Raw genomic sequence first — 25,199 nt, 5'->3', positions numbered from 1 at the left:
TCTTTTTCCATCACAAACTAGATAGAGGAGTATGAAAGGATTTAAGAGTTCTCAAAAGCTTCTGTAATTGAAAGTCCTTGAACAAATAAAATTTATACAGTTCAAACTGTCATGAACTCTTAAAAGTTGGGTGCTGTATGCCTGCCTTCATTACTTCTATATAACTATGAAACCTGTTCATCACAGTAAAACAGTCCAGTCAGACTTTCTGTTTGACTATGCACTGGTCTATTTCCCTTTTTAGATTTATGCATGCATTGAATAACTTCAACTGTTTGTTCTTCAGTCTGTTTATTTTGTCACTTTCAGGGGTGGAGTTACAAGAAGATCTATATTTGTGTTACCATGTACAGATGAAAAGTAACTATTTTTGAAAGGTTCTTGGCACTGTACAGACTACAGATTTCTTAATCTAAATACATAGTCAGTCACATACATACATACACCCATTATATCATATTTTTCTGACAGCTACAGCTATGATCTCAAGAGTACTTCAGAGATGGCTTGCCAGTAAGGCCCACCTTCAGACTAAGAAGTATTTGCAGGCAAGTGGCTTGTGGCCAAACAAAATCCAAGGATTTCAGATATCCAGGTAAGCCCCAGATTTCTGTAAAACTTTTGTTTTTCACTATCCTGTCTTTTTTTTTTTGGTTCAATAACCATTTATTTTTTTCCATCTTTGCATTGTGTTTAAGAGTCAGTTTTCCTTTTAGTTTGTAAGACAAGGGCAATACTATGGAATGTATTTATAAGAATAAACTTGGCAATCTTCAGTAAGATCTTTACAACTTTCAAAAAAATGTGTACAAACAGGCTTCTCTATTTTGAATTTTGTTTGTGTTATTTTACTTAAAAAAGGAGTCCTGACAGCCTGCTACCAAAACTGAAGGTTTTGCGAACTAAATGTGTTCATTTATTTTTACTTTTCCTAGCTAATACTTATTTTTATCTCATCTATTTGTGTAAGAAATCAAGGGTGTATTCACATTAATGCATAAACTACATATACAATAAAGTATAACACAAGCACACTACCATACAAACTGCTAAATGAGGCATGAGGAAGTATAACTGTGTAGGGGTATGGTTTTATGCCTTCTTTCTTAATTTTATTCTTTTCCTCTTTTTATTTTATTCCTTTTTTTAGGCATGTATATTTGCTGTGCTGAATGGGACCAGGTTAGCAACTTATTTATTTATACCAAGGAGAGAATGACTTTGTAGAGCAAGTGGAAACAGCTGCCATTTGCTTTGGTTATGCATACAGCAAATAAACCACTGAGACTGAAAACAAAATTTAAGTAGAGATGCATAAAATTATTTCTAGCTGAATGGTGCCAGAAATGGAATATAGCCATTCCAGAATGAGCTGAGGTTTTTTTGGACACTAACAGCATTGTTTTTATGTACACAATATCTGTCTCAATTATTTATTCACTTAACAATCATTATAGCTACTGTCCCTAACAAGGTATGTCTAATACAACTTTTAAAGCTCACTGAATTATGATGTCAGATATATAAAAAAGGTAGCTGAAGACAAACTATTGCAATGACACAGTGATTCTTTTTCTTTATATTGTTGCTATGCTTTTTGCTGTGTTTTTTTTTTCTTTTTAAATTCATTTATAGATTTAGAATACATAAAAACCTAGTCAGAGGCTGTACCTTTTCTAATTTATATTTGTATGTGCTGTCTCATCAGCTCCATAATTAACCAGGTATGAAGTTGTTGTGAAGCACCATAACAACTAAATATGTGCCTCCCATCCACTTACTCATCATTATTTCCCACAGGGTTTATTTACATCAAAAAGCTAACATAATAACATTCATATTTATATAAACATTTAACATTTTCCATATTTGTTTTATTATTTTATTTATTTTACATTCACTTGTTTACCCCGAGAGTCCAGCTGGATATATATCCTTTTTCAGTGGAGGCCCAGGGAGAAAAGCTACAAGTCATAAAGTAACATAGCAACAAGAAGGAAGTCATAGAGTACGTCATAACAATAAAAACAGTAGGTAACATAACAACATTGTAAATCTAACACACTCAGAGTATTTGTAGTTACATTCAAAGGCACTGAAAATAAGCAATGGTAACATTTACATATGCAGAGACATCTAGTTTGGCAGTTGTAGTGATAATCATAACTATTTACAAGGAGTTATGTGCAGTCGGCTCAATGTTTATTGAAGTGGTCCTGCACAGTTAAGCACGGAGGGTTAGAGGGTTAGTGGGTAGGTTAATGAGCACAGAGGGTCAGGGGGGTGACCTATCCTGGGGAGCTGCAAGTAAAGAGACTGGAGTTTGCAAGGTGGGTTTTTAGAACCTTTTTAAACTGTATTGTTGAGGGAATGGTCAATAGTGAGTTTGGCAGGCTGTTCCAAACCTTAGAGAAATGGGAATCACCTGCTGAGTTTTTTGCTTTGGTGACTTGTAGAAGAAGTTTATTGTTAGAGCAGAGGGATCTTGAAGAAGAGTAGGGTTGAATAATGTCTTTGAGGGCTGGGGTATTTTCAGGGTGGTGGAGGATTTTATGAGCTAAGGTTATTTGATTAAAGTGTAGGAGTTGAGGGAGTTCAAGCCAATCGAGTTGTCTGAGTGATAAACAATGATGCGACTTGTAAGATGAGTTTGTGACAAATTTGGAGATTTTATTATAACAAGCTTCAAGTTCAGCAAGGTCTGTTTTAGGGAGGTTGGTTAAGATTGGGGATGCATATAGGAGTGTTGATAGTAGGTGTGTCCTGGCAAGTGTGACTTTTGTACTTTGTGTTAGAAACTGGCTATTTCTATATAGGAGGCCAAGTTTCTTGTGAACTTTTTTGATGGTTTGGTCTATATGGAGATCGAATTTCAGGTTATTGTCAATAACAACCCCTAGCAGTTTGGTATGGGCAGTTAGAATGATCATAGTTTTGGTTTTGAAGAACATGTGGAAGGTTACAGAGGGAGATGTATTCCTAGAGGGGCAGAAGGGCAGAAGTTTTGTTTTATTGGGATTTAGTATAAGCTGGGAGTTGGTTAACCAGGTTTCTACAGACAAGAAGGAGTCTTGGGTAATGGTTTGAAGGTTGTTGAGGGAAGAGGCTAAGCAAATCAAAGTGGGGTTGTCAGCATATTAAATCACGGTGGCATGAGGAGTGGCAGAATGAAGCTAACTGGTAAAGAGAGAGACTAGAAGGGATCCAAGGATGGAACATTGTGGGACCCCCAAGGTGACTGGGAGGAGATGTGAGAGGGAGTGTTGCCAATGGACAGCTTGTTGATGGTCTGCTAAGTAGTTTTGAAACTAGGTAATAGCAGTATAGCTGAGGTTAAGGTAGGAAAGGAAACTTATGAGTTTGCTCTGGTTGACCATGTCAAAGGCTTTTGACAGGTCAAGGAATATGGCTGATACAAATTGTGAATTGTGTCTGTATTGGTTAACTTTGTTTGTAAGGACAGTAGGGCTGTTGTGGTACTATGTGCAGGATGAAACCATGCTGGGTAAGGGATAGGAGAGTGTGTGAGAGGAGGTATTCCATGAGTTGGGTGTTTACTACTCTTTCAAGGATTTTAGATAGGGGTGAAATGGGGCAATAGTTAGTTAGTTCACAAGAGCTACTTCCTTTGTGTAATGGCAGAATGTGAGAGATCTTCCAGATAGTGGGGACATATGCTTCTGTTATTAATCTATTTATTAGTATGGCTATTGGGCAGTAAATAGCTTTTGCTGCAATTTGTAGGTATTCTGCAGGGAGATTATCAGCAGCTAAAATTGTTAGTTTTAGTTTTTTCAGTAGTTTTTTGATGTAATGGATCAGGACTGGAATTAACTTGAATTGGCTAGTGAAGTTATGTGGGAATATATTACGGTTTTGTTCTGGGGGGGGGTAGGATTGGACCTAGTTTGGTTGTTAGCTAAAGTTTGAATGGATTCTGTGAAGTAAGTATTGAATTCGGTAGCCACATTTTCATAGTTGTTAGCTGTTTTTGAAATGGTAGTAGTTTTACCTGGTTGCAATAAGTTATTAACTGCAGCTCAGAACCTTTGTGGATTATTCTGATGTTTGGTTTGGATATTGCAGTAGTAGCTGGATTTGTCAGTTTTAATTACTCGTTTAACATTATTACGAAGTGCAAGGAAACATTGTTTAGTAGTGCTGGTTTTGTTCTTATGGAACTGTAACCAGGCCTTATCTCTGGCTTTGAGTAGGGATCTGGTTTCTTTGGTTAACCAGGGTGCATAATTGGATTTGACTCTAATGTTTCTAGGTGGTGCATGGGTGTTGAGTATTTCAAGGAAAGTATTGTTAAAGGAGAGTACTGCCTCATTCAAGGCCAGTTGTTTGAGATGTTCCCAGTAACAATGTTTTTAGGGCAGAGATAAAATTATTGGGATTGAAATTTTTTTTGTTCCTAATTCTACAGAAGGAAGTTTGATGTGTTTGATGCTTGTTGTCTCTTAGGAGAAAAGTTGGGCTGTAGTCACTCAGGTTGTCAGGGAGGCATCCTGAGTGGGATGATAGGTGGAGAGAGTTAATTAGAATTCAGTCAAGTATGGATTAATTTTTAGAGGTTTTATTGGTCCTGGAGGGAGATGTGATGACTTGGATAAGCCATGCAGGATAATGTATGTTGTTGGAGATGGAGAGGAGCAGAAGAGCTAATCAATATTAAATTCTCCCATGCGGATGGTCTCTTGATGGAGAAATGTGGTACACCATTGTAGCAAGTTTTCAAGTGTAGCAGTTTTGTTACCTGATGGGATGTATCCACCTATAATATTAAGATGTTTGCTGGAGTTAATGTTTAATGTAACTAGATTTAATTCAGCATTTGCAATATCTGGGCTGCATACCTCTCAACCATACTGAATTCCTCAGTATTTATCAGTTTTGAGGGCAAAATATTGGGGTGCCATGAATTCCCAAGTGGCCCCCTTAATTTCAAAATTTGCCAGTCTTTTTTTTTTTTGTGTATACCACTTTAAATCTTTAGCTGATGTCACCACATATCACCAGCCTATAGGGACATGCATGATGACATTAGCTACTGCCTGTTGATGCTGGTGGTAAATAGGGAACAGCTATGGTGGGCCACAGGCGGCATAATTTAAATTTTGCAGTCCTTTCAGTAAGAGGAGCAAACATGTTGTGGCTCTTAAGCCCATATTGTTATTATTGTACAAATGTGCATTATTGTTATCTGTTGGCCAGCCAAGATACTGTGTGCAAGTTCATTAACTTAGCCAAAATACTATGTGCAAGTTCATTGTGCAATGTGCATTTATTTACAGTTGTGGGGCTGACTCTTGGTGAAGTATTTTAACTGGCTCTCTTTGCTGGCTGGCGGCTGCATTTAGAGTGTGTGTTCTGGTTCTTAGAGAAATGTTTAACTGGTTGCATAACTGTTGCTGCATCTTTTTCATTCATTTATTTATTATTCAACCTCAACCATTGCTGGCTGCATTTTAAAACTCGCTCATTCATTTATTTAGAAATTGAATGTTTGTTTTGGTTGCTACATTTAGGTGACTGAGTGCATTTTTATTCATTTATTTATTATTCAACCTCAACCATTGCTGGCTGCATTTTAAAACTCGTTTGTTCATTTATTTAAAAACTGAATGTATGTTTCCATTGCTGCATTTAACTGACTGAGTGTATCTTTATGCATTTATTTATTATTCAACCTCAACCATTGCTGACTGCATTTTAAAGCTCGCTCATTCATTTATTTAGAAATTGAATGTGTGTTTCTGTTGCTGCATTTAGCTGACCGAGTGCAAGTTGGGGTAATACAGCAGATCGCTGTTCTGTGATTGTTAAAATTCAGTTAAATGTTGTGCCTAATATGGAAATTCAAAGTGTAAATTAATTTGTAATGGGGAAAATTGTGGTGTCCATGGGATTTACTTATAAGTTGTTTTTAAATTTGTTCAATTTTAGGCTCATCAGTACTTCCTAGGCTTTTGAGTTTTGAAGATTTCATGAAGCATAGAATTGCATTTCTGTGGTATTTAGCTTTTGTATTTTTGGTAACCTAGAGGTAGGCAGAGCAAGGATATGTTTGGTCATTCACTTGCTGTTGCCTTTATCCATGAGGGGCATAGGTTCTAAACTTGGGGTAAATTTCTTAACAGAATGACAGGGCTCAGAGGCCTTTTTCCTATCATAACTAGAACTATGAAGTTAAAGCATATATGAAAGGGTTATAGTGTTTAACTTTGCGACTTTAAGATATGGTTGGCTAATGAATGTGGCCTTGGGAACAATGTTATTTAGGTCGCTGAAGTACTGCAGCAGCTTCACTACTGAACTGCTTCAACATTCAGAGATCTGAATACTATAGCAATAACCCATGCCTGGGTGTGGGTAATGCTAAATTTACCCACGGTTGGCGTGGTTGGTCCCGAGGGTGAAGCCCGAGGGACCAAACAAAGCCAACCGTGGGTAAATTTAGCATTACCCACACCCAGAAGTGGGTTATTGCTATTATACCATGACATTATTTAAAAAAAGAAACTATTACGTTTCTTAAATAATGGCATAGTATAATGCCTGTTTACTGCCCTTCCGCAGATGTCTGGCATCCGCGGCAGTTCTGATGTACTGCGCGCCTGCACAGTACATCAGAGCTGTGGGCAAAAGCAACGGAGAAAGCAAAATCTCCGTTGCTTTTTTTTTAGTGTTTCGCTATGTTAAATGAGTTTAACATAGCGAGACAGTTTTAAAATAAGCAACGGAGATGTCCGTTGCTTATTTTAACTGTCTCGCTATGTTAAACTCATTTAACATAGCTTAAACAAAAAGCAACGGAGATCTTGCTTTCTCCGTTGCTTTCTCGCTATGTTAAATGGGTTTAACATAGCGAGACAGCTTTAAAATAAGCAACGGAGATCTCCGTTGCTTATTTTAAAGCTGTTTCGCTGTGTTAAACCCATTTAACATAGCGAGACAGTGTTTTAAAAAAACGAGTTATACTAATGGAAAAAAGTCCAGGCAACCGGACCTTTTTCCATTAGTACAACTCGATTTACAACGGGCACGCTGGCCAATCAGCGTGCACGTTTTGGGGGGGGTCATGGTATAATATGGAATAAAACCAGCTGTAGAGATTCCTCACTAGTGTCCCCTCCATACTGATGACCTTTGTTAGTGATGCAAAGTGTTTTGATTACTCCTTGTCCACTTTTCAGTTTCTATGGGTTTATAGATGCCTTTTAAATTTTGCGACAAAGCTAAAATAAGTGTTAGCAATACAGGCTCAAATCAGGGATGGTTTTTAAATGTTACACTAGTTTACAGGTATCACCATACATTTTCCGAACATCGCAAAGTATGAGGAACTCTCTGCCATCTTTGCCTTGATGTAACTTTAACTTATGTAAAATGTTTCTAGTGCTGAACAGGCAGATGGATGCTGGATAATTAGTTAACATGTTGCAATTTTGTTACATTTAGCAGTGTTATATAATATTAGTGTAGCAGTACATTTTCGTTTTATAAAAAAAAATTGTATTTTGCCCCCCCCCCCAATAAATGTTGGCTTTTTCCAGATTTCTTGTGCTGCATAGTTCTTCATGGGGACAGAATTGTAGTGCTGCTTATGCCAGTCTGTTTGTGGTGTTAGTAGCACACCAGGTAGAATACTTGTATTTGATGCATGGGCTATGGGTTCTACTCCCATAGTATGTAGATGGATTGCTGATACTGTAATGTGTTGCACTTTTAAAGGGGGTGGATGATGCAGTCCTGAGAATGTCCTCTTTGGTGGAGATACCTAGTAACTATGAACCTGTTAACAGTTTGCCATCCATTCCCTATTGCAATATTATTAGGTTGTCCGTTGTTTTAATGTAACATAGGCCATTTATTCCTCAAGGGTAACAGGCACTTTATATTAGATGAAACAATTAAATATAAAGTTGTTTGCTAGCAGCAACCTTTTCATTAGTTACAAATCTCTTTAATGTGGAATGAATTATATGATTTTTACTTCTGCAGAGATTGTACATATTTACTGAAGACTGACACTGATGGATTGTAGAAGTTTGAGTAGACTTTATGATGGAAATTTTTTGAATTGGGAAGATTTGTCATTACTGATTCATGCATTTTCTTTCATTGCTTACTGGAAAAAAATACTCAAAATAATAAATTTAAAATGAGCTCTAACAAGTGTGTTGTATTATACAAGAACTATAATTTAATACAATCAGGAAGATGTATTAAAAAAAATGTATGTTTTGTGTGCAAGGGGCCTATGATTTGAAAACAGCCCAAAGGTAATCTTTATCAGCCACTGGTCAGGGCATGCATTTGCTTTGAATGTGGGTTTCAATGAATGTGAGTTTCAAGGACAGAGAAGTTTTAATGCTAGGTCTATTTTCATTTGTGAGACTGTATTGCTTTGTTTAGCAGATGTCTATTAGTTTCCCAGCATACTTCTCATTGCTACACATTTAAAAAAAATGGTTACCATTTATTACAAGGTTTGGGGGGCATATTTTGGTTGTCTGTTCTTCAGTTTGCATTTGAAAGTTGGTATCCCACAATTCTACTGGAATGGGTGGGGTTACATAATTATGTATGCAACTTTTATGTTAACTAGCATACAGATTTGTACCTATTTTGCATGGGCCTTTGTCTGGATTTTTGATGTTTCCAGGTTGAGAGGTATGCTGGGATGGTGGAGTCAAGGAGGTCAAGTGTTAGGTGGTCTGTTATGGCTGTTCTGTCAACAGCAAATCAAGTATTAACATGTTCTGAGTTCCATTTGTATTTTTAGTGCCAATAATTTTGACAGAATGAACTTCAGTACCTCACTACAAAAAGTAGAAGCAAACTACTTAGGAAAAAAATGGGAATTGTGGAAACAATACATATATGGGAGAAATGGGGTTTAAAAGAGGGCAGGACTTAAAAATGAATTATGTAATGTTTGACTGAAAATGTTTGGGTAGATTATAAGTGATGTATAATGTTTGCAACTGGGAGTGTGTCTATATGGTTTGCGATGTAAAATGCTTGCAACTAGGATTGTGTCAATGTGGTTTGTTTTCATTTATATAAATGTAGGATTGCTTATGTTGTAAGTAATGGTTTAATAAAGATGTTTCTTGTTTTGGGCAGGAATTTAATAATTTATGTAATGTTGCTTAGATTATATGATATATAGCAATGTATGTGAAGCATGTTTGTTAATTTTAACTTGTTAATACAGTTTGATTACTTTTATATAAAATGTAAATGTGCTTATGTCACAAGTGATAATTCAATAAAGATGTTTAAAAACTTATAGAGAAAAAAAGATGTATATCCTTCCAGCTCTTAAAAGCCAGAATGATGTAGCATGAAGTAATGATGACAACTGCAAACATAAAAAACAATTTCTTCGGTTTCACACCTGTCAACCAATATGTGACAAATTCATATGGAGTTGAAAATCCCACCACTGTCCTCATTTTTTGACAGAGAGCAGCTCAGATCTACAACCTACCACTCTGTCATAATTATCTGGGTCATTTCATCTGGTAATACCAGCCATTAGGATACTGTAAGGTCCAGTACATGACCTGATCAAACTGGATAGCAGCATTTCTAGCACTATTTATGTGGTCACACAGAGTAGCTGTCAGTCACCATTTCATTAGATAACAGTGATACTAGCTGCCAGAACTACTCATTCAGCTGCTTATGATCAACAAAGCAATAAGAATAGCAAGCCATTACAGCTTTGGTGATTTTATTTCTCTATTTTGTTAAATTCGATGGGTTGCCAACTGGCTTACTGACAGAGCCCACACTGTAAAAGTAGCCGACTCCAAATCCAGCTCCAGACAAGTGACAAGTGGAGTACCTCAGGGTTCAGTCTTGGGACCGCTCCTGTTTGGCATCTACTTTTCTGAAGTACAAGCCAACACTAAGGGACTCTGGCTAACAAAATTCGCAGATGACTGCAAACTGGGAGCCATTATTGAATCCCCAAATGATGTGGATATTCTACAAAAGGGCCTTACAGAAACAGATGGTTGGTGCCAGAGCCAGGGGCTCAAGCTCAATGCTAAGAAGTGTATAGTTATCCCCTTTGGGAAGAACCATGCACCTATGAATTACCACATAGGTGGCAGTACTCTAAACACGAAAGTGTGATAAGAGACTTAGGAACACAGGTGGACAGTTGTCTCAGTTTCGATAACCACATCGCCACAACAGTCAGGAAATCCTTCTATCTGGCACACCTCATCACTAAGGGCTTTTCATCCAGAAAAAAGGAGGTCATTGTCCCACTGTACTCATCCCTCATTAGACCCATCATCGAGTACAATGCCCCATTTGGTATGCACCTCACAAGACATCTGTAGCAACTGCAAAGGCCACAGAAACACCTCACTAAAAGAATCACATGCCTAAAGCAGATGCTCTATGCTGATCGACTAAAAAAACTCCATCTATATTCTGTCACATATCGTCTACTCAGAGGCGATCTCTGGTTAACATACAAGGCCATGTCAAACCCAGAGCTGTTGGACATGCTACTCTTAAAGAAATCTCAATCCATCAGAGCCACACACTCCAGGAACCTAAACCTTGTCAACACAATGAATAAAACATGCTGGAGGGATAGGTTCCTGACCCAGAGACTCCCCATACGCTGGGATAGACTGCCCATACATGTCAAGCAGAGTGCCTCCTTGGCCCTCTTCAAAAGGAACCTTGATGATGGATGGGAGATAGGAAATTTACCCCAGGGATCACATCAGTTGCCCTGTTAGACAGGGGTCCAGGGAAGTAAATACTGTGGGAAGAAATAGCCAGGGAATTGTTATGGCTAGGCTTGTATAGGCCCTAGTGCCGATAGCCTAGTACTAACCTATGAACCTATGAATTGTTTGGTCCAAATGAGTAGAGCTAATTGAAAGGTAAGACCTTGAGAGCAAAGCTGCAGTAAAAACAAAATAAAACATATTCGGTAACATAAAAATACAGAATTATCAACATGCTTTTCTAGAACATGGAACACAAACAATGAAATGTGCCATAAAACTTAATTTAGGGAAATTTTAATTGTTGCTCAATAAGTAATATGTTAGAAGCATGATCTCTGTGAGTACTAGATGTACAAAAGGTAGCATTCTTGCCTTTGCAGCAAATAGATCTGTAAGCTGTGGGTTCTTTTCCAATCTTGAGTGATTGGATTATTTTTTCATTAGTGTCTCTGAAATGCAGCATTAGGGTTGCTGAGTATGTCATCTTTTTAATGAGATAGTAAACTAAGGTCATATTTGCCTGAATTAGGTAGATGGAAAAGATCCCACAACACTAATCAAAAGTGTAAGGATCCTTTAATTGCATGTTTTCATATTTATGTATCCACATTTTATATACACATATATTTTGTATGGTTCATGATTTCCATTATATCATTTCCTTGTACACACAAATAAAAAAGGAAGATAAAACACCCTTCAAATATAAATGTACTACAATACTTCACATTCTCTCCACACTCCTTCTGCTACAACCACCTTATTTTTTTTAAATTTCTAACTAGAGCCACTTCTTAATAAATAACACCTCACTTTTTCTAGATTTTCAGATTTCCCACATAACACAAAACATCACTTTATCTGCATTTTGCCCATGCTTTAATTTCTCTGTTGTTAATACTAATGCCAAATCATATTCATATCAATGTTTCTAATATTTCTGCCTTTTCCTCAGACAATCTTTCCTACATTTTCTTACAGAGTGCAAGAAAACATGCTCTGTTTTTTTTTTTGTTTGTTTTTTTTTCAATAAATACACTATCTTTCTCTTGCTAATAACCAGCCTCATCAGGAAATATCAATACTGTAACAGATTCTTACATCTCTATTTTATCTTTTTAATTGCCTCAACAACATCTTCACACAAGGATTTTAATAACGTTTTCATAAGATTAATGTAACACTCCTTCCTATTTTTACAGTATTCTATAAATGCCATCTTCCAGAGTAAAATCTTATTTTGATATCCTCCTAATTCCTCATTCATAACTTTCTTTCTCATTTTAGTTTATTGACCTTGGAGCAGGACTCTTTATATTTTTTGATATTTATTTCAACTATATCTTTGCTGTCCTCATTCCTGCAGTTCAACATCTGATATCAATGTAATGAAACTGTATACATTATTGCATTTTGTAATCCTAGACAAGCTTTCTTAGCACTCAAATATAACATTCTCCCTTTTACTAAATTATATCTAGAACACCAAATTATACCAAAAACTTTAAAACTTCTTTTTCTTTACTATTTATCACCATATGAGCATTACCTAGCTATGTTTTTCCCCATTGTAATTGTGTTTACTAAGTATATTTTTTTATAAAAGAAAGCCTAAAACTTTTCTGCAATGTGCTTATTTCTTTTATCTCTTCAATTATTTTTCTACTGTTCTTCCACCAGTATACTTTTAACAAATCTTAACCCCATCAAAGCAATTTCACATCTTGAAAAATAAATGTATATTCTGTCTCATATAACCATTTACATTTTTTAATTTAAATTTAATTCAACTTTTTGTAATGAATAAATTAACTGAACTGATGTGTCTTTCTCTCACAACTTGTTTGTTTTGCAATAAATATAACATCATCTGCATGCAATAAAAATATCAAGATGCTCAATCATTCTTGAAACAGTACAACCCCTTTCACTTTACTACTTCATATACAATTGCATTCATCATTAGAGAAAATAAGGAGCACCTCACTGAAAAGCCCTGCCTGACTCATTGGTTAATAGTAATATTTAACTAGGCCACCCATTAACAAAAACTGCTACCTTATTACTCTCCTATGTGAATTATAATACTTTCAGTACATTCCCTTTGATACCAGGCTCCTCAAAAAATATTCCACAATTTGTCTGTTCCACATTATCCAATGCTTTATTAAAATATCTTTTTACCATCATCCACTTCTTCTCCTGATTACCCCATACCATACACTCTTGTAAACTTAATTTCTAATAATACTTTCTCAAACCTCATCTGTAATATTTTCATTAAACTGTTATAATTAGTGTCTTTTAAAGTTATAGACCTCTTGCTCAAACTGTCATTTTAACCTATTTCCCATATGAAATTTGCAATCCCTTCAAACATTTCTCCTTTAATAAAACATTTATTTATCCATTCATTCAACACTTTAGTAAAAAAAAAGTTTTTTTTTCTGTGAAATCTATTAATTATTGTAAACTTTATACCCTACTTCATCTTTCCCAGGAACCATATCATCTTTAATAATACTAAAACTATATTTGTTTCTTGCATGGTTATTTCATTTTGCAACTCTCCTATCATTGCTTCCAGAAACTTTTTCAACATTCCATTTTAATCTTGTCCTTACTTTTCCTTTTCATGTGAACCCCACTTCATAATCTTCAATTACCTCCATTATTAATAATGTAATGCTCTTATCAGACTTTCATTATTTCTCACAGTTTTCACTAAATATGGAAAAAAACTTCTTGCCTTATACAACAATTTCTCAATGCTGCATCCATTCATTTATATAGTTCTCTGGCCTTTTTGAAATATTCAGCATCACTTCTTTCCAAGTACTATTCCATCTGACACATTACCTTTGTATATTCCCTTTTCCTATGTCCTAATTTGAATTACAAATATACTTTCATACTTCTCCTTAAAAAGGGCACAGCATTTAATCTGGGATTAATAGAAATATATCATAGATAAATGATGTTTCTACAATTGTCTTGCATATCGTAACATCTCAGATTCCCTAAAATTACTCATGTCAACTTCTTGATACTTTTACTTTCTTTAGTTGAATTTCCACCCTCCTAAATTTCTATCCGCATTGCTGCATGATCTGAAAATCATATATCGATATTACCCTCCACCTCTTATATATCTCCAAATAACATAAACTAATCTGATTCTGTTTTATTTCCTTTTTCATGTGTTTTATTGTTCCTTGTTTACTCTACATTAATCTTCCAAACCTAATCATTTCTTTTTTAACATCCTGACTCATTTTCATTTTTATTCCTCTTAAGTTAAAGAAAAAAAAAACCTCCATCAATACTACTTTCAGTCACCATCATAAATAACTGTTCCATTGCCTTCATCCCTATATGTGCACAAATACCTGTTAATGTAAGAGTCTCTTCCACGTGTATAACATCTGTCACTGTTTCTCTACCTACCAGACAGTAATACAGTATCTTTGGCTTATAATTAAAAATAAATCACCTCCAAACACTTCACTTGCCCAAGATATCATAATATCTCATTAGCCCATACTTTTCAGTCTGAATCCTATTCATATCTGTAAAAAACAATAAATCATGTAATATGTAATAGTTCCATTACAGAGCGTAAGAAAGATATGTGTTTTCATTTCTTGATCTGATTTTTAAATTCATTTTAACAGTCCGTATCTGCTTTAGCTATGGTGTTTAAGCCTATATTAATAATTCAAGTAAATAGTTGCACTGCATTTAAGTGGTCTAACTGTTGGTATTAAACCCTAGGTTCATTTTTATGTACAGGGTGTTATGTCAGGCTAGTTCAGGGCTTTGCTTTTCTCTCCCACCTACCTTCCTTGTTGTAGTTGTGTTTTTAAACCCATTGTGTCTGTTGTTACATGCCCTTTGTAAAAAATTGACAGCATAATTCAGAGCCTCTCCATGTTTATTAGCTCTTAACAATAAACAGATAAGTATTATTTTCAAAGTATCTCCTCTTAAACTACTCACCAGGCTAAAGGGCATTTGATAAAATTGCTTACTATTGAGTGTGCCAATACTGCTTCTACTGTTTTAGTATCAAATTAGTGATTTTATTACTATAATTAGTTTACTGGTTCTTGCATATGGCAGAAGACGGTTTCCAGGCAAGCTGTTTTTTACTGAACTTTAAATACTCAGTAACAACTCCACCCAAATGTTGCTGTAAAACCAAACTCCAAGCAGTTATATCCACCCCCTTCCTCAGACTGATTCCCATCAGTATCATGGGCCATCACTTCCCCACACCTTCTCTAGCCAGCCTGACTGAGATGAGTATCTTGAGACAGTATAAGAGTCAGCTCATGCTAATGATCATCTATTATTCAAACAGTATAACACAGTGTGTGAGAGATGTGTGTATATATATATATATATATATATATATATATATATATATAAATAAATAACAACCTTGGAGGCAAAAAATCTCACATACAGCAAATTGAGAAACCAAAATCATCATGCAGCACACATCATACTTCTCCAAGGCCATCACAATACACATAATCCATCATATGCTGAGGTTCTAAAGATTAACTTGCCTAAACCTCATAGACCTCCTAACACAACACAAGCACAAAACAAATTCATCAAATTACAGAGTTTTTGTTCAGAGGCAAATATTTTTAACTTATAAGATAAAGCTAATATGTGTTTTACTAGAAATAATTTTTGAAAATAATGTTTTTGTATTTAGAGATGATTTTTATTTGCAAAAGGTTGGGGTGGCTATGGGCACAGAGTGTGCCAATAGCTACACTGACCTTGCTTTTGCACAATGGGAGATGGAGTTAGTGCTTCATAATAATGATTTTTGTTGATGTATACTTTGGTATAAATGTTTTGTTGATGATATATATTTTTTTCTGTGGGGAGGGTCTGCTGAATTAATACTACAGTTCATTGATTTCGTTACACACACACTGCACCATCTTTTTTGAAATGTACTTATTTACTTTTCATTATTCTACAGAACAGATTGAATTTCTGGATGTTACTTTAAAGAGATCAGACATAAGGGCTTATTAAAACAAGCTTATTTAGGAAATGTACAAGGAATAATTCTTTGTTACATAAAAATTAGCATGCATTCTAGCCATATTTCAAAGAATGTGTTAAAAGGAGAGATCCTTAGGGTCATGAGGCTTTAGAATAGTTAGAAACAGCCTTTGAAAATTTGAAGAGTGATTTTTTGACCAGGGGATATAACGAGAAAGAGATTGATTCTTGCATTAATCAAGTGTTAGCAGACAGAGAAAGTAGGGGTAAACCCTACTTTTCAGAATGACCCCAGGCTGTTGAAAACATACAGGGACAACATTTAGCTGTATTAGATTACTGCTAACTTTTTTGAGTGACGTGAATATTTTTTTGCAACATTATAAAGAGAAATTGGAATATGTTATATGCTTCAGATGACCTGAGTAATGTAATTGGAGAGAGACCATATTTTTCTTTCAAGAATAATTTATCTCTTAAGAGACAATTGTGCTATAGATAAAAAACAGATAGGTTACCTGTGAGTTCACAAAGACTAAGTACCTTTCCATCCAGAGGTTTGAGTGCATACCATTTTATTGGCATGCAGTTTGCTCATCATATACTTAATTACTCCATAGAGTGCTTGTTTTATGCTGACTGTACATCTAAAAATGTAATATACTATAGTTTTTGTCTTGAGTGCAGTGCATTCTATGTTGGTAAAACCAATTGTTCCTTGAGAGAGTATATTTTAGAACATATTAGGGCTATCAATAATGCAAATGAAAGTAATGCAGTTACATGGCATGTAAAGTTATCAGGTTCACAACAAAAGTTTAGATTTTTTGTATGTGAAATAATAGATGAAAATATCAGATGGGATGATATAAGCAATAAGACTGAAGTGACTGAACAGAAATAGATAGTGCATCTTAATGCTGATAAATACCCAGCATTAATGATTCTGTTTCTTTAAAACTGATCTTGTATGCATGCGCACTCCCCCACTGATTTTTGAAAGTGAATTCATTTTTGTTGGTTTATGTATATTTATATATATATATATATATATATATATATATATATATATATATATATATATATATACATACACACACACACACACACACACATATATATATATATATATATATATATATATATATATATATATATATATCTGTATAGGTAGTTTTTTTAATTAAAAGTTTTTAAATATACTATTATATGTCTTGCTCTTTGATAAGGAAAAGATACAGGAAATGTATGGTTGCTTAATCATCTTTAGTTTATGTTTGCATAATGATTGCAGTATTGTGATTATGTTTCTGATTGGTTGAATGCTGTTTAAATGTCTTGTGAGTTTTTGTAAGTCAGTCTGATGAAGTTATTTGTTAATCGCGAAAGTGCTTACTCTTTTTAATACATTTTATGCCCTGTGGCCGTGTTGATTCAGTGGTTGTTTTTTTGTTTGTTTGTTTTAATAGTTTGTACAGTGATACTGAGTCACTACCTGGTTTCCTGTTTGATGTTATATAATTCAACAAATTAAGCCTACTTCCTCACATAGCTCAAGGTGTCCCCAAGTCACAAATGCTGAGCCTGTAAGGCAGACATCAACCCAACCAAACATTCTTGTTATAGTTGATTCCATTGTAAGACATAAAGATATGCCTCTTACTAGGATGAGTAAGGACATAGTGTTGCTTAGTTGCTTGTCTGGTGCCAAAATTCATCAGATCACACAGGCACTGAAGTCCTTGAACAACAAGTACCAATATGACTTTGTCATGGTTCATGCCGGTGTCAATTACTTGAGGTGTATCTCCCTGGACTATAGGAACAGAGACATGATGGCTGTCTCAGATTACTTGTCCAAAGCAGGTAGGAACCTGGCATTGCACAACATTCTACCTTCTCCAATGATGCTGCAATATGAGCAAAAATTAACTGGCTTTCAATAATTGGCTAAGTTTTTGGTGTCATTCATAGAGGATCAAATGTTTGTTAGCCTGAGAGGATATGATTGACAAACCATGCTGCTTCACCAGGGATGGGCAGAAACTGTTCCCTCTATGTTTTTTTTCAAAAACATTTTTATTTTGTTTTCATTATAAACATATGCAAATGTACATATAACAAATATAATAAAACAATAACAAAACTATTTACAATATTTACATTTATCCATGATAAACAGTAATTTTATCCATGAGAAGTTATCAGTATTTGTTCAAAAGGTTTTCCAATTTTTGTCATGCTATTTTTATGAGTAATGTTATGAGTTCTATAACAAATGGTCTGCTGTTCTTTTTTACAAACAACTTTTGCTAAATTAATAAAATCTTTAAACGTCAAATCTTGTTTACTTTTCCAGTTCAAAGTAATAACTTTTCTGGCAATTGCAAGAATTGACCAGAGTAACTGAATCTGAGATTTAGGTATTACATTAGGTATAAGAACATTGAATAGGATTAGTGAGTTAGAAATATGACAGTTATCAGACCATAAAGCATTTACAAAATATCTGAAGTCTTCCCAGTATTGAACAACATTTCTATATTTCCAACATTTACTTTTACTGTTTTTGAGTATAAGATTTATTTTATGTGGAGTATAGAAACTCCTATTCATAAATTTCTATGTATACAATCTACAATATAATGAAGAAGATGTACCATATGTAGAATTCCATAACATTTTTTTTTGGATTCATCAGATATTTGTTCTCCATTAATCTTTACATAGTAATTACTAAAATCTGAGTCAAACTTTAGAGTGCCTTCTCATACTACCTTATAGATAGGTAAGATACTTAATTTTTTGATTATCTGTCTTTTCAAGACACTTAATAAAAAGTTGAATCAAACTAGGTATAGATTCAGTCTCTAGGTTGATTGATACTCTCATTTTGTTTTGTATAAACTGCTGTAATGAGTGTATAAACAATCAACTGTTGAGTATTATCAAAACTACATAAAAGAGAGTTTAGTGGTTTAATTATCTTGTTTACAATAAACTGATGCCAGAATATCAAGTTATTTTCCTTTAATTTTTGCATTGCATTGATGTTGAAAGAATCTAGGCAATCAGGGGAGTATGTTATACGGAATATAAGAAATAGAAATTGTTTAATGTTGCAATTACAATCAATTATATTTTTAAAGTTATTAAATATTTGATTATGACATAAGAAAAATGATCAAACATTATTAAATGAACAAAATTCACGTAAAAGCCAATGAACTCTACTTATTCCATATTCATAGGTTCATAGGTTGATACTAGGCTATCTGCCCTAGGGCATTTATAAGCCTAGCCAGACTGTGTTTGGCTTTTGCCACCTTTTTAGATTAGTTGACTATGCCTCTGTATAGTAGGGACACAGAAGAGATCTCAGGGGTAAACCTACGATCTCCCATCCACTCGTCAACATTTCTCTTGAAGAGGGTCATTGAGGGGCTCTGCCTAACATGGATTGGGATTTTGTTCCAGAGTGAGGGGAGCCTCTGGGATATGAATCTGTCCCTCCAGCATGTCCTATTTATTTCTGTGCTGAGGTTTAAGTCCCTGGAGTGTGTGGCTCTAAGAGATTTGGATTTCATGAGGTGGAGCATGTCCATTAATTCTGGTTTGGATATGGCTTTATACGTCAGGCACAGATAGCCTCTGAGTAGGCGGTAAGCAACTGAGTAGAGCTGGAGTTTCTTTAGCCTAACTGCGTAGGGCATCTGTTTGAGTCCATTGATCCTCTTGGTGAGGTACTTTTGGGGTCTTTCCAGTTGCTGCAGGTGTCGGGTAAGGTACATCCCAAATGGGGCATTGTATTCAATTATGGGCCTGATGAGTGATGAGTAGAGGGGCACAATGACCTCTCTTGATCTAGATGTGAACCCTTTCATGATAAGGTGGACTATATAGAAGGTCTTTCTAACCACTTTGGCAGAGTGATTGTCAAAGGAGAGATTGCCATCTACTTGGGTCCCCAAATCCCCTTCCGTACTTAATGGATTACCGCCTATGTGGTAATTTGTGGGCACTTTGTTTTTCCCAAAGGGGATGACTATGCACTTTTTGGCATTTAGCTTTAGGCCATGGCTCTGGCACCAGTTATCCATCTCTGTGAGACCCTTTTGGAGGATACTTTGTGTCAGTCGGCGAGTCGATTATGGCACCCAGTCTGCAGTCATCTGCGAACTTGGTCAGCCATAGTCCTCCCGTGTTAGCCTGTACCTCAGAGAAATATATACTGAACAAGAGAGGTCCCAGGACTAAACCCTGTGTGATGCCACTTGTAACTGGTTTAGAGTCTGACATGGCACCTGCAATTCTGACCATGTGGGTTCTATCCCTGAGCCAGTTTGCAACCCATCTTGTGACATAGGGGTTGATATTTAAGCTGGTGAGCTTATTTATGATGCCCGAGTGGGGTATTGTGTCGAAGGCTTTTGCCAGGTCTAGGTTCATAGGTTCATACTAGGCTATCTGCCCGAGGGCATTTACAAGCCTAGCCCATCGTTTTGTGGCTTACGCCACCCCTTTAGTATGGGGAACTATACCCATTATTTTGCTGTGCCTCTGTCGAGCAGTGACACTGAGGTAATCCCTGGGGTATATCTGCGATCTCCCATCCATTGGTCAAGATTTCTCTTGAACAAGGCCAGCGAGGTGCTCTGCCTCACATATACCGGGATTTTGTTCCACAGCATAGGGAGTCTTTGGGTGATGAATCTATCCCTACAGCACGTCCTATTAATAGCCGTGTCGAGGTTTAAGTCTCCCACCCTTGTGGTTCTGACGGATCTAGATTTTTTGAGGTGAAGCATATTCATCAAATCTGGGTTTGACATGGCCTTGTATGTTAGGCAAAGGTCACCTCTGAGCAAGCGGTAAGCGACTGAATAGAGCTGGAGTTCTTTCAGTCGGGCAGCATAGGACAGATTTTTGAGACCCTTTATCCTTTTGGTGAGGAACTTTGTGGCCTCTCCAGCTGCTGCAAGTGCGGGTCAGATACATTCGAATGGGGCATTGTACTCAATCATTGGTCTGATGAGTGATGAGTATAGGGAGACTATGACCTCCCTTGATCTAGATGAGAATCCCTTCATGATAAGGTGGGCAATGTAGAAGGTCTTCCTAACTACTTTAGCTACATGGGTGTCGAATGACAGACTACTATCAACCTGGGTCCCCAGGTCCCTGATAACTTCTTCTGTGCTCAGTGGATTGCCACCTATTTGGTAGCTAGGGTAACCTTGTTTTTCCCGAAGGGTATGACTATGCATTTTTTGGCATTTAACTTTAGGCCATGGCTCTGGCACCAGTTATTCGTTTCTGTGAGACCCTTCTGAAGGATATCTGTGTCAGATGTGTTTTCTACTATGCCGCCCAGTTTGCAGTCATCTGCAAACTTTGTCAGCCATAACCCTCCTGTGTTTGCTTGTACTTCGGAAAAGTAGATGCCAAACAAGAGTGGGCCCAGGACTGAGCCCTGTGGGACACCACTTGTGACAGGCTTTGAGTCTGACATGGCGCCAGCAACTCTGACCCTGTGGGTTCTGTCACTCAGCCAGTTTGCAACCCATCTTGTGATGTATGGGTTAACATTTAAGCTGATGAGTTTTTCAATGATACCTGAGTGGGGTATTGTATCGAAGGCCTTCGCCAGATCGAGGTAGGCTGTATGGACTGCCTTTCCCTCATCAATGGCTTTGGTGACTGTTTCAAAAAGTCAACCAAGTTTAAAAGGCATGATCTGCCTTTGACAAAGCCAAACTGGGTTGGATCCAAAGTCTGCAAATTCCCTATGTCTTTGTTTATGAGGTCCATTATGATCCTCTCCATGGCTTTGCAGATAAGGCTTGTCAAGTTAATGGGCCGGTAATTTCCAGGGTCGGTGGAGGCACCGCCTTTGTGAAGTGGGACCACAGTTGCAGTGCGCCACTCCCTGGGTACGTATCCAGAGGTAAGACTATGATTAAACAGCTGTCCTAGCTGTGGGTTTAATTCCTCATTGAGTTCGTGGAGCACACAGCCGGGGACACCATCAGGTCCCATGGATGCTGTGTTTTTTGCTTTGGAGAGAGCAGTTCTCACTTGGGCGTTAGAGATGTTTGGGGGGCTGCAATCGTTTGGTATAGATATCTCTCCTTTTGGGGGGGGGAGAAGTTTGCACTGAACCTGTCAGCCAGTATGTTGGCAATGTCTGTAGGATCAGTAATCTTCACATCATTTTGAACTAGTTCTGAGCATATCTGGGAGTTTCCTCCCAGGTTTCTAACATAGCTAAAGAAGGCCTTATGATTGTCTTTTGAGTCTTTAGCTATTTTTCTCTCAAAATTTGCTTTGGATGATTTTATGAGAGCTCTTAGTTTTTTACTTATAGTGATCAAGGGTGTCTTACCTTTTAAGGATTTTGCTCTATCTTGTAGTAGCTTCCTCCTTTTGTTGTAGAGTTTGTTTATGGCTGGGGTCCACCAGACTGGATGCTTGCCTTTGGTACAAAGAGTCTTTGTTTTGCTTGGGATTGCCTTGTCCATGCAGTCCTGCAGGTGCTGGTAGAAGGCATTTGTAAGTGATTCAGCGGCTTGAGTACTGTTTTCCGCCGGCTCGGGGGCCTTAACGGAGACCACACTAGTCTTTAGAAGTGTGAAGTCGGCTTTCGAGAAGTTCTTTACTGTGATCTTTTTTATTTCAGGTGGGGGTGGGATGAGGACCTCTAGCGAGATTAGTTTGTGATCTGATCTCACCAGTGAGGGGTATACTTCCGGTGTTGAACATTGTGCTCCCATGTTCGTGATGATGAGATCAAGTATGTTTTCTCCTCTTGTGGGGATGGTGACTAGTTGTTCCATGGCATTTGAGTTTATGAATTCCAGGAACTTTTGGGCTAGGGTGTTTGGGCTTGAGTAGTGTTCCCAGTCTATATTAGGGTAATTGAAGTCACCTAGTATGATGGTGTTTGGTGATACATTTATCCCCTCTAGTGTTTTCAGGAAGGCCATGTGAGGTTCCTGAGTTTGTGAGGGTGGCCTGTAACATGCTACAATTTGCAGCGCAGTCTTGCCTATGATTAATTGCACCTGGATGGTCTCCGATGCATCGTGCATTGCCACCAGTCTTGAGGTGTGGGTGTCCTTGATGAATATGGATACACCCCTCCTTTTTCGGTATTGTCCGGATTTTGGGGCCGGAACGCATGATATGAGGTAAAACCTGATAGTGCTGGGGTGCTCTCAGGAGCCTTGAACCAGGTTTCTGTCACAGCACAGACATCGATGTTCTCCATACTGAGAAGGGCCTCGAGTGCGTGCATTTTGAGATTTAGACTTCTGGCATTGAGCAGCATTACCCTTAGTTTTTTTCCTTTTTTGTGTTCTAGGGTGGTAGGTTTAGAATTTGAGCCTTGCCTAAAAAGGCACTATGGGGTGGCAAGAGCCTTTGCCAATATCCGAATCCCAGGGTGACAGGTGCAAGCCGTCCCTTGCGAAGCAGCGTGGCTTGTCCAGCATGTCATCCCAGGCAGACAGACATTGGATCCCCTTTGAATGACACCAGAGTTTAAGCCAATTGTTAAAGCTGATCATCTTATCTCTGTATTTTGGCATCATTCTTGGTGAAGGTAGGATACTGCTCAAGGTCAGGGTCATACCTGCCTGGGCTACATAATCAGAGAGCTCCTCAATGTCTCTTTTCATGTAGTCCAAGGAGGTACGTCTCAGGTCGTTTACACCAGCGTGGACAATGACTGAGTCGTATTTGTACCTGCTGTTGAGAGACCTGAGTGCTTGCGTTATGTGGCGGATTCTAGCGCCCGACAGGCAGCTTACTGTGACCTTCTCCTTACTCAGTCTGTTGAGCGGGACGTCAGTGTGTCTGACTATGGAGTCACCAATGACTAGTGTGTCTGGCATTGTGTTTGGCCTTAAGGGCTGTGACTGTTTGACACTCTGACTGTGAGGTCTATGTGTTGCAGGTGTTGTGTTCTGAGGTGGTGGTTGTTTGGGTGTCTGCTTTGTTGGCCTCTGCTCTTTTGGTAGATTTTTGATCAGAGCCTCCGAGTATGTCTTTTTGTGTTTATGTGTATGATTTGAGGTTGTGATGGTACTATGTGAGACTGGGTCTATAGTGTGTGTGGTAACCTTCTCCTCCTGACTGGTCTTGCCAGTCCTATGTTGAGAGAGCTCAGCCTCCAGTTTGGCCGTATAGCTGCATCTCTCGCATGTATTTGTGTTTTGTGGGAGGAGGAGAGGGTTGTCTGTGTACATGAGGCAATTGTAACATTGCCTCAATATTCCCAGGTTCACCAGCTGAGCAGGAGAGGACACTAGCAACTGATCCCTCGACATGCTAGAAGGAATAGACAAAAACTTAAAAAAAGATTCCGGGGACTTGGGTGACCGAGAAATGGGGGTTTGCCTTTTGGGGTACTATCTATGACAAGAGTGCCGTATCAAGGTAATAAGTACTGTAGGAGCAAGTGCTAGGTTTAACAGATAGAGAATAGTCTACTTGGAGTCAAGTAGAGATGATCTTTTTAGTTATAGGATACGCTGATTAGATCAGTAGTATAGTTCGAGGAAGGTAGTTTTAAGGGAAAATTTGAAGAGTGGACTTTAGGTAGCCCAAATAGTTTAAACCTGCTTAACCAGCGCTGCCCTAGTGTGCAACAGTGGCAACTCCGCGCTAAATCGCGCTAAAGCTCGCTATATAGCAGGGGGCTGGAAAAGACAGGAAATGACCCAAAATGGCCAATAGACTACAAGTTACTGCCTTAAACCACTCCTCTAAGGACAAACAGGCAGCTCAGTACTCCCCACTCTCACTGGTGAGTAAAGAAACTTCCCCCTGACCAAACAAGGAAAATGGAGAAACACAGGAACCAAGACAAAGCCCAGGGATCAGCAAAATCTGGTCTCTGGAACACTAGTTAGGAAAGTATGGAAAACAAGGATATTTTTTTTGTTTTTTCAAGTTTTTTTACAGAAAAGCAGAAAACACAATAAATGCTATGATTTTCGACTAAATGCTATCAAAAGCTAATACACTTGAGTGTATTAGCCTGTAGTTTAACTTTTAGGCAAAACTTAAACTAGCAAGTGCAGTAAACAGTTTTAGCTTATAAACACAGTAAAAACAGTGCAAACTTTGATAAAACAAGCAGAAACAGTAGTCGAAAGGCACAAAAGTTGAAAAAGCCAAGAAAAATACTTAAAATCTGGAAAGGTAGTCTTTTCTGGTCTCTGCTGCTAGAGGAACACTGCTGGCCACCACGAGGAGCTGTGCTGAGTTCTCAATAGCTGGAAAAGCCTGCCAAAGCGTGCTTTATAGCGAGGGGCTGGAAAAGACAGGAAATGACCCAAAATGGCCAATAGACTACAAGTTACTGCCTTAAACCACTCCTCTAAGGACAAA

General features: G+C 37.4%; 1 protein-coding gene across 1 annotated transcript in view; it reads left to right on the top strand.

The window, feature by feature from the left end:
- The first annotated feature begins 333 nt into the window (after window positions 1-333).
- LOC122817287 (medium-chain acyl-CoA ligase ACSF2, mitochondrial-like) overlaps window positions 334-25,199 on the top strand; it is a 1,325,947-nt gene continuing 1,301,081 nt past the window's right edge. Inside the window, exon 1 of the mRNA XM_044090513.1 lies at window positions 334-595. Coding sequence (XP_043946448.1) covers window positions 480-595 — 116 coding nt within the window. The 5' untranslated portion in view covers window positions 334-479. The remainder of the gene's footprint in view (window positions 596-25,199) is intronic.

This window comes from Protopterus annectens, chromosome 12.part0, assembly GCF_019279795.1.
Source record: "Protopterus annectens isolate FY-2018-M chromosome 12.part0, PAN1.0, whole genome shotgun sequence".
Classification (NCBI taxonomy): Eukaryota; Metazoa; Chordata; order Ceratodontiformes; family Protopteridae; genus Protopterus; species Protopterus annectens.
This window is presented reverse-complemented; position numbering and strand designations above follow the sequence as displayed.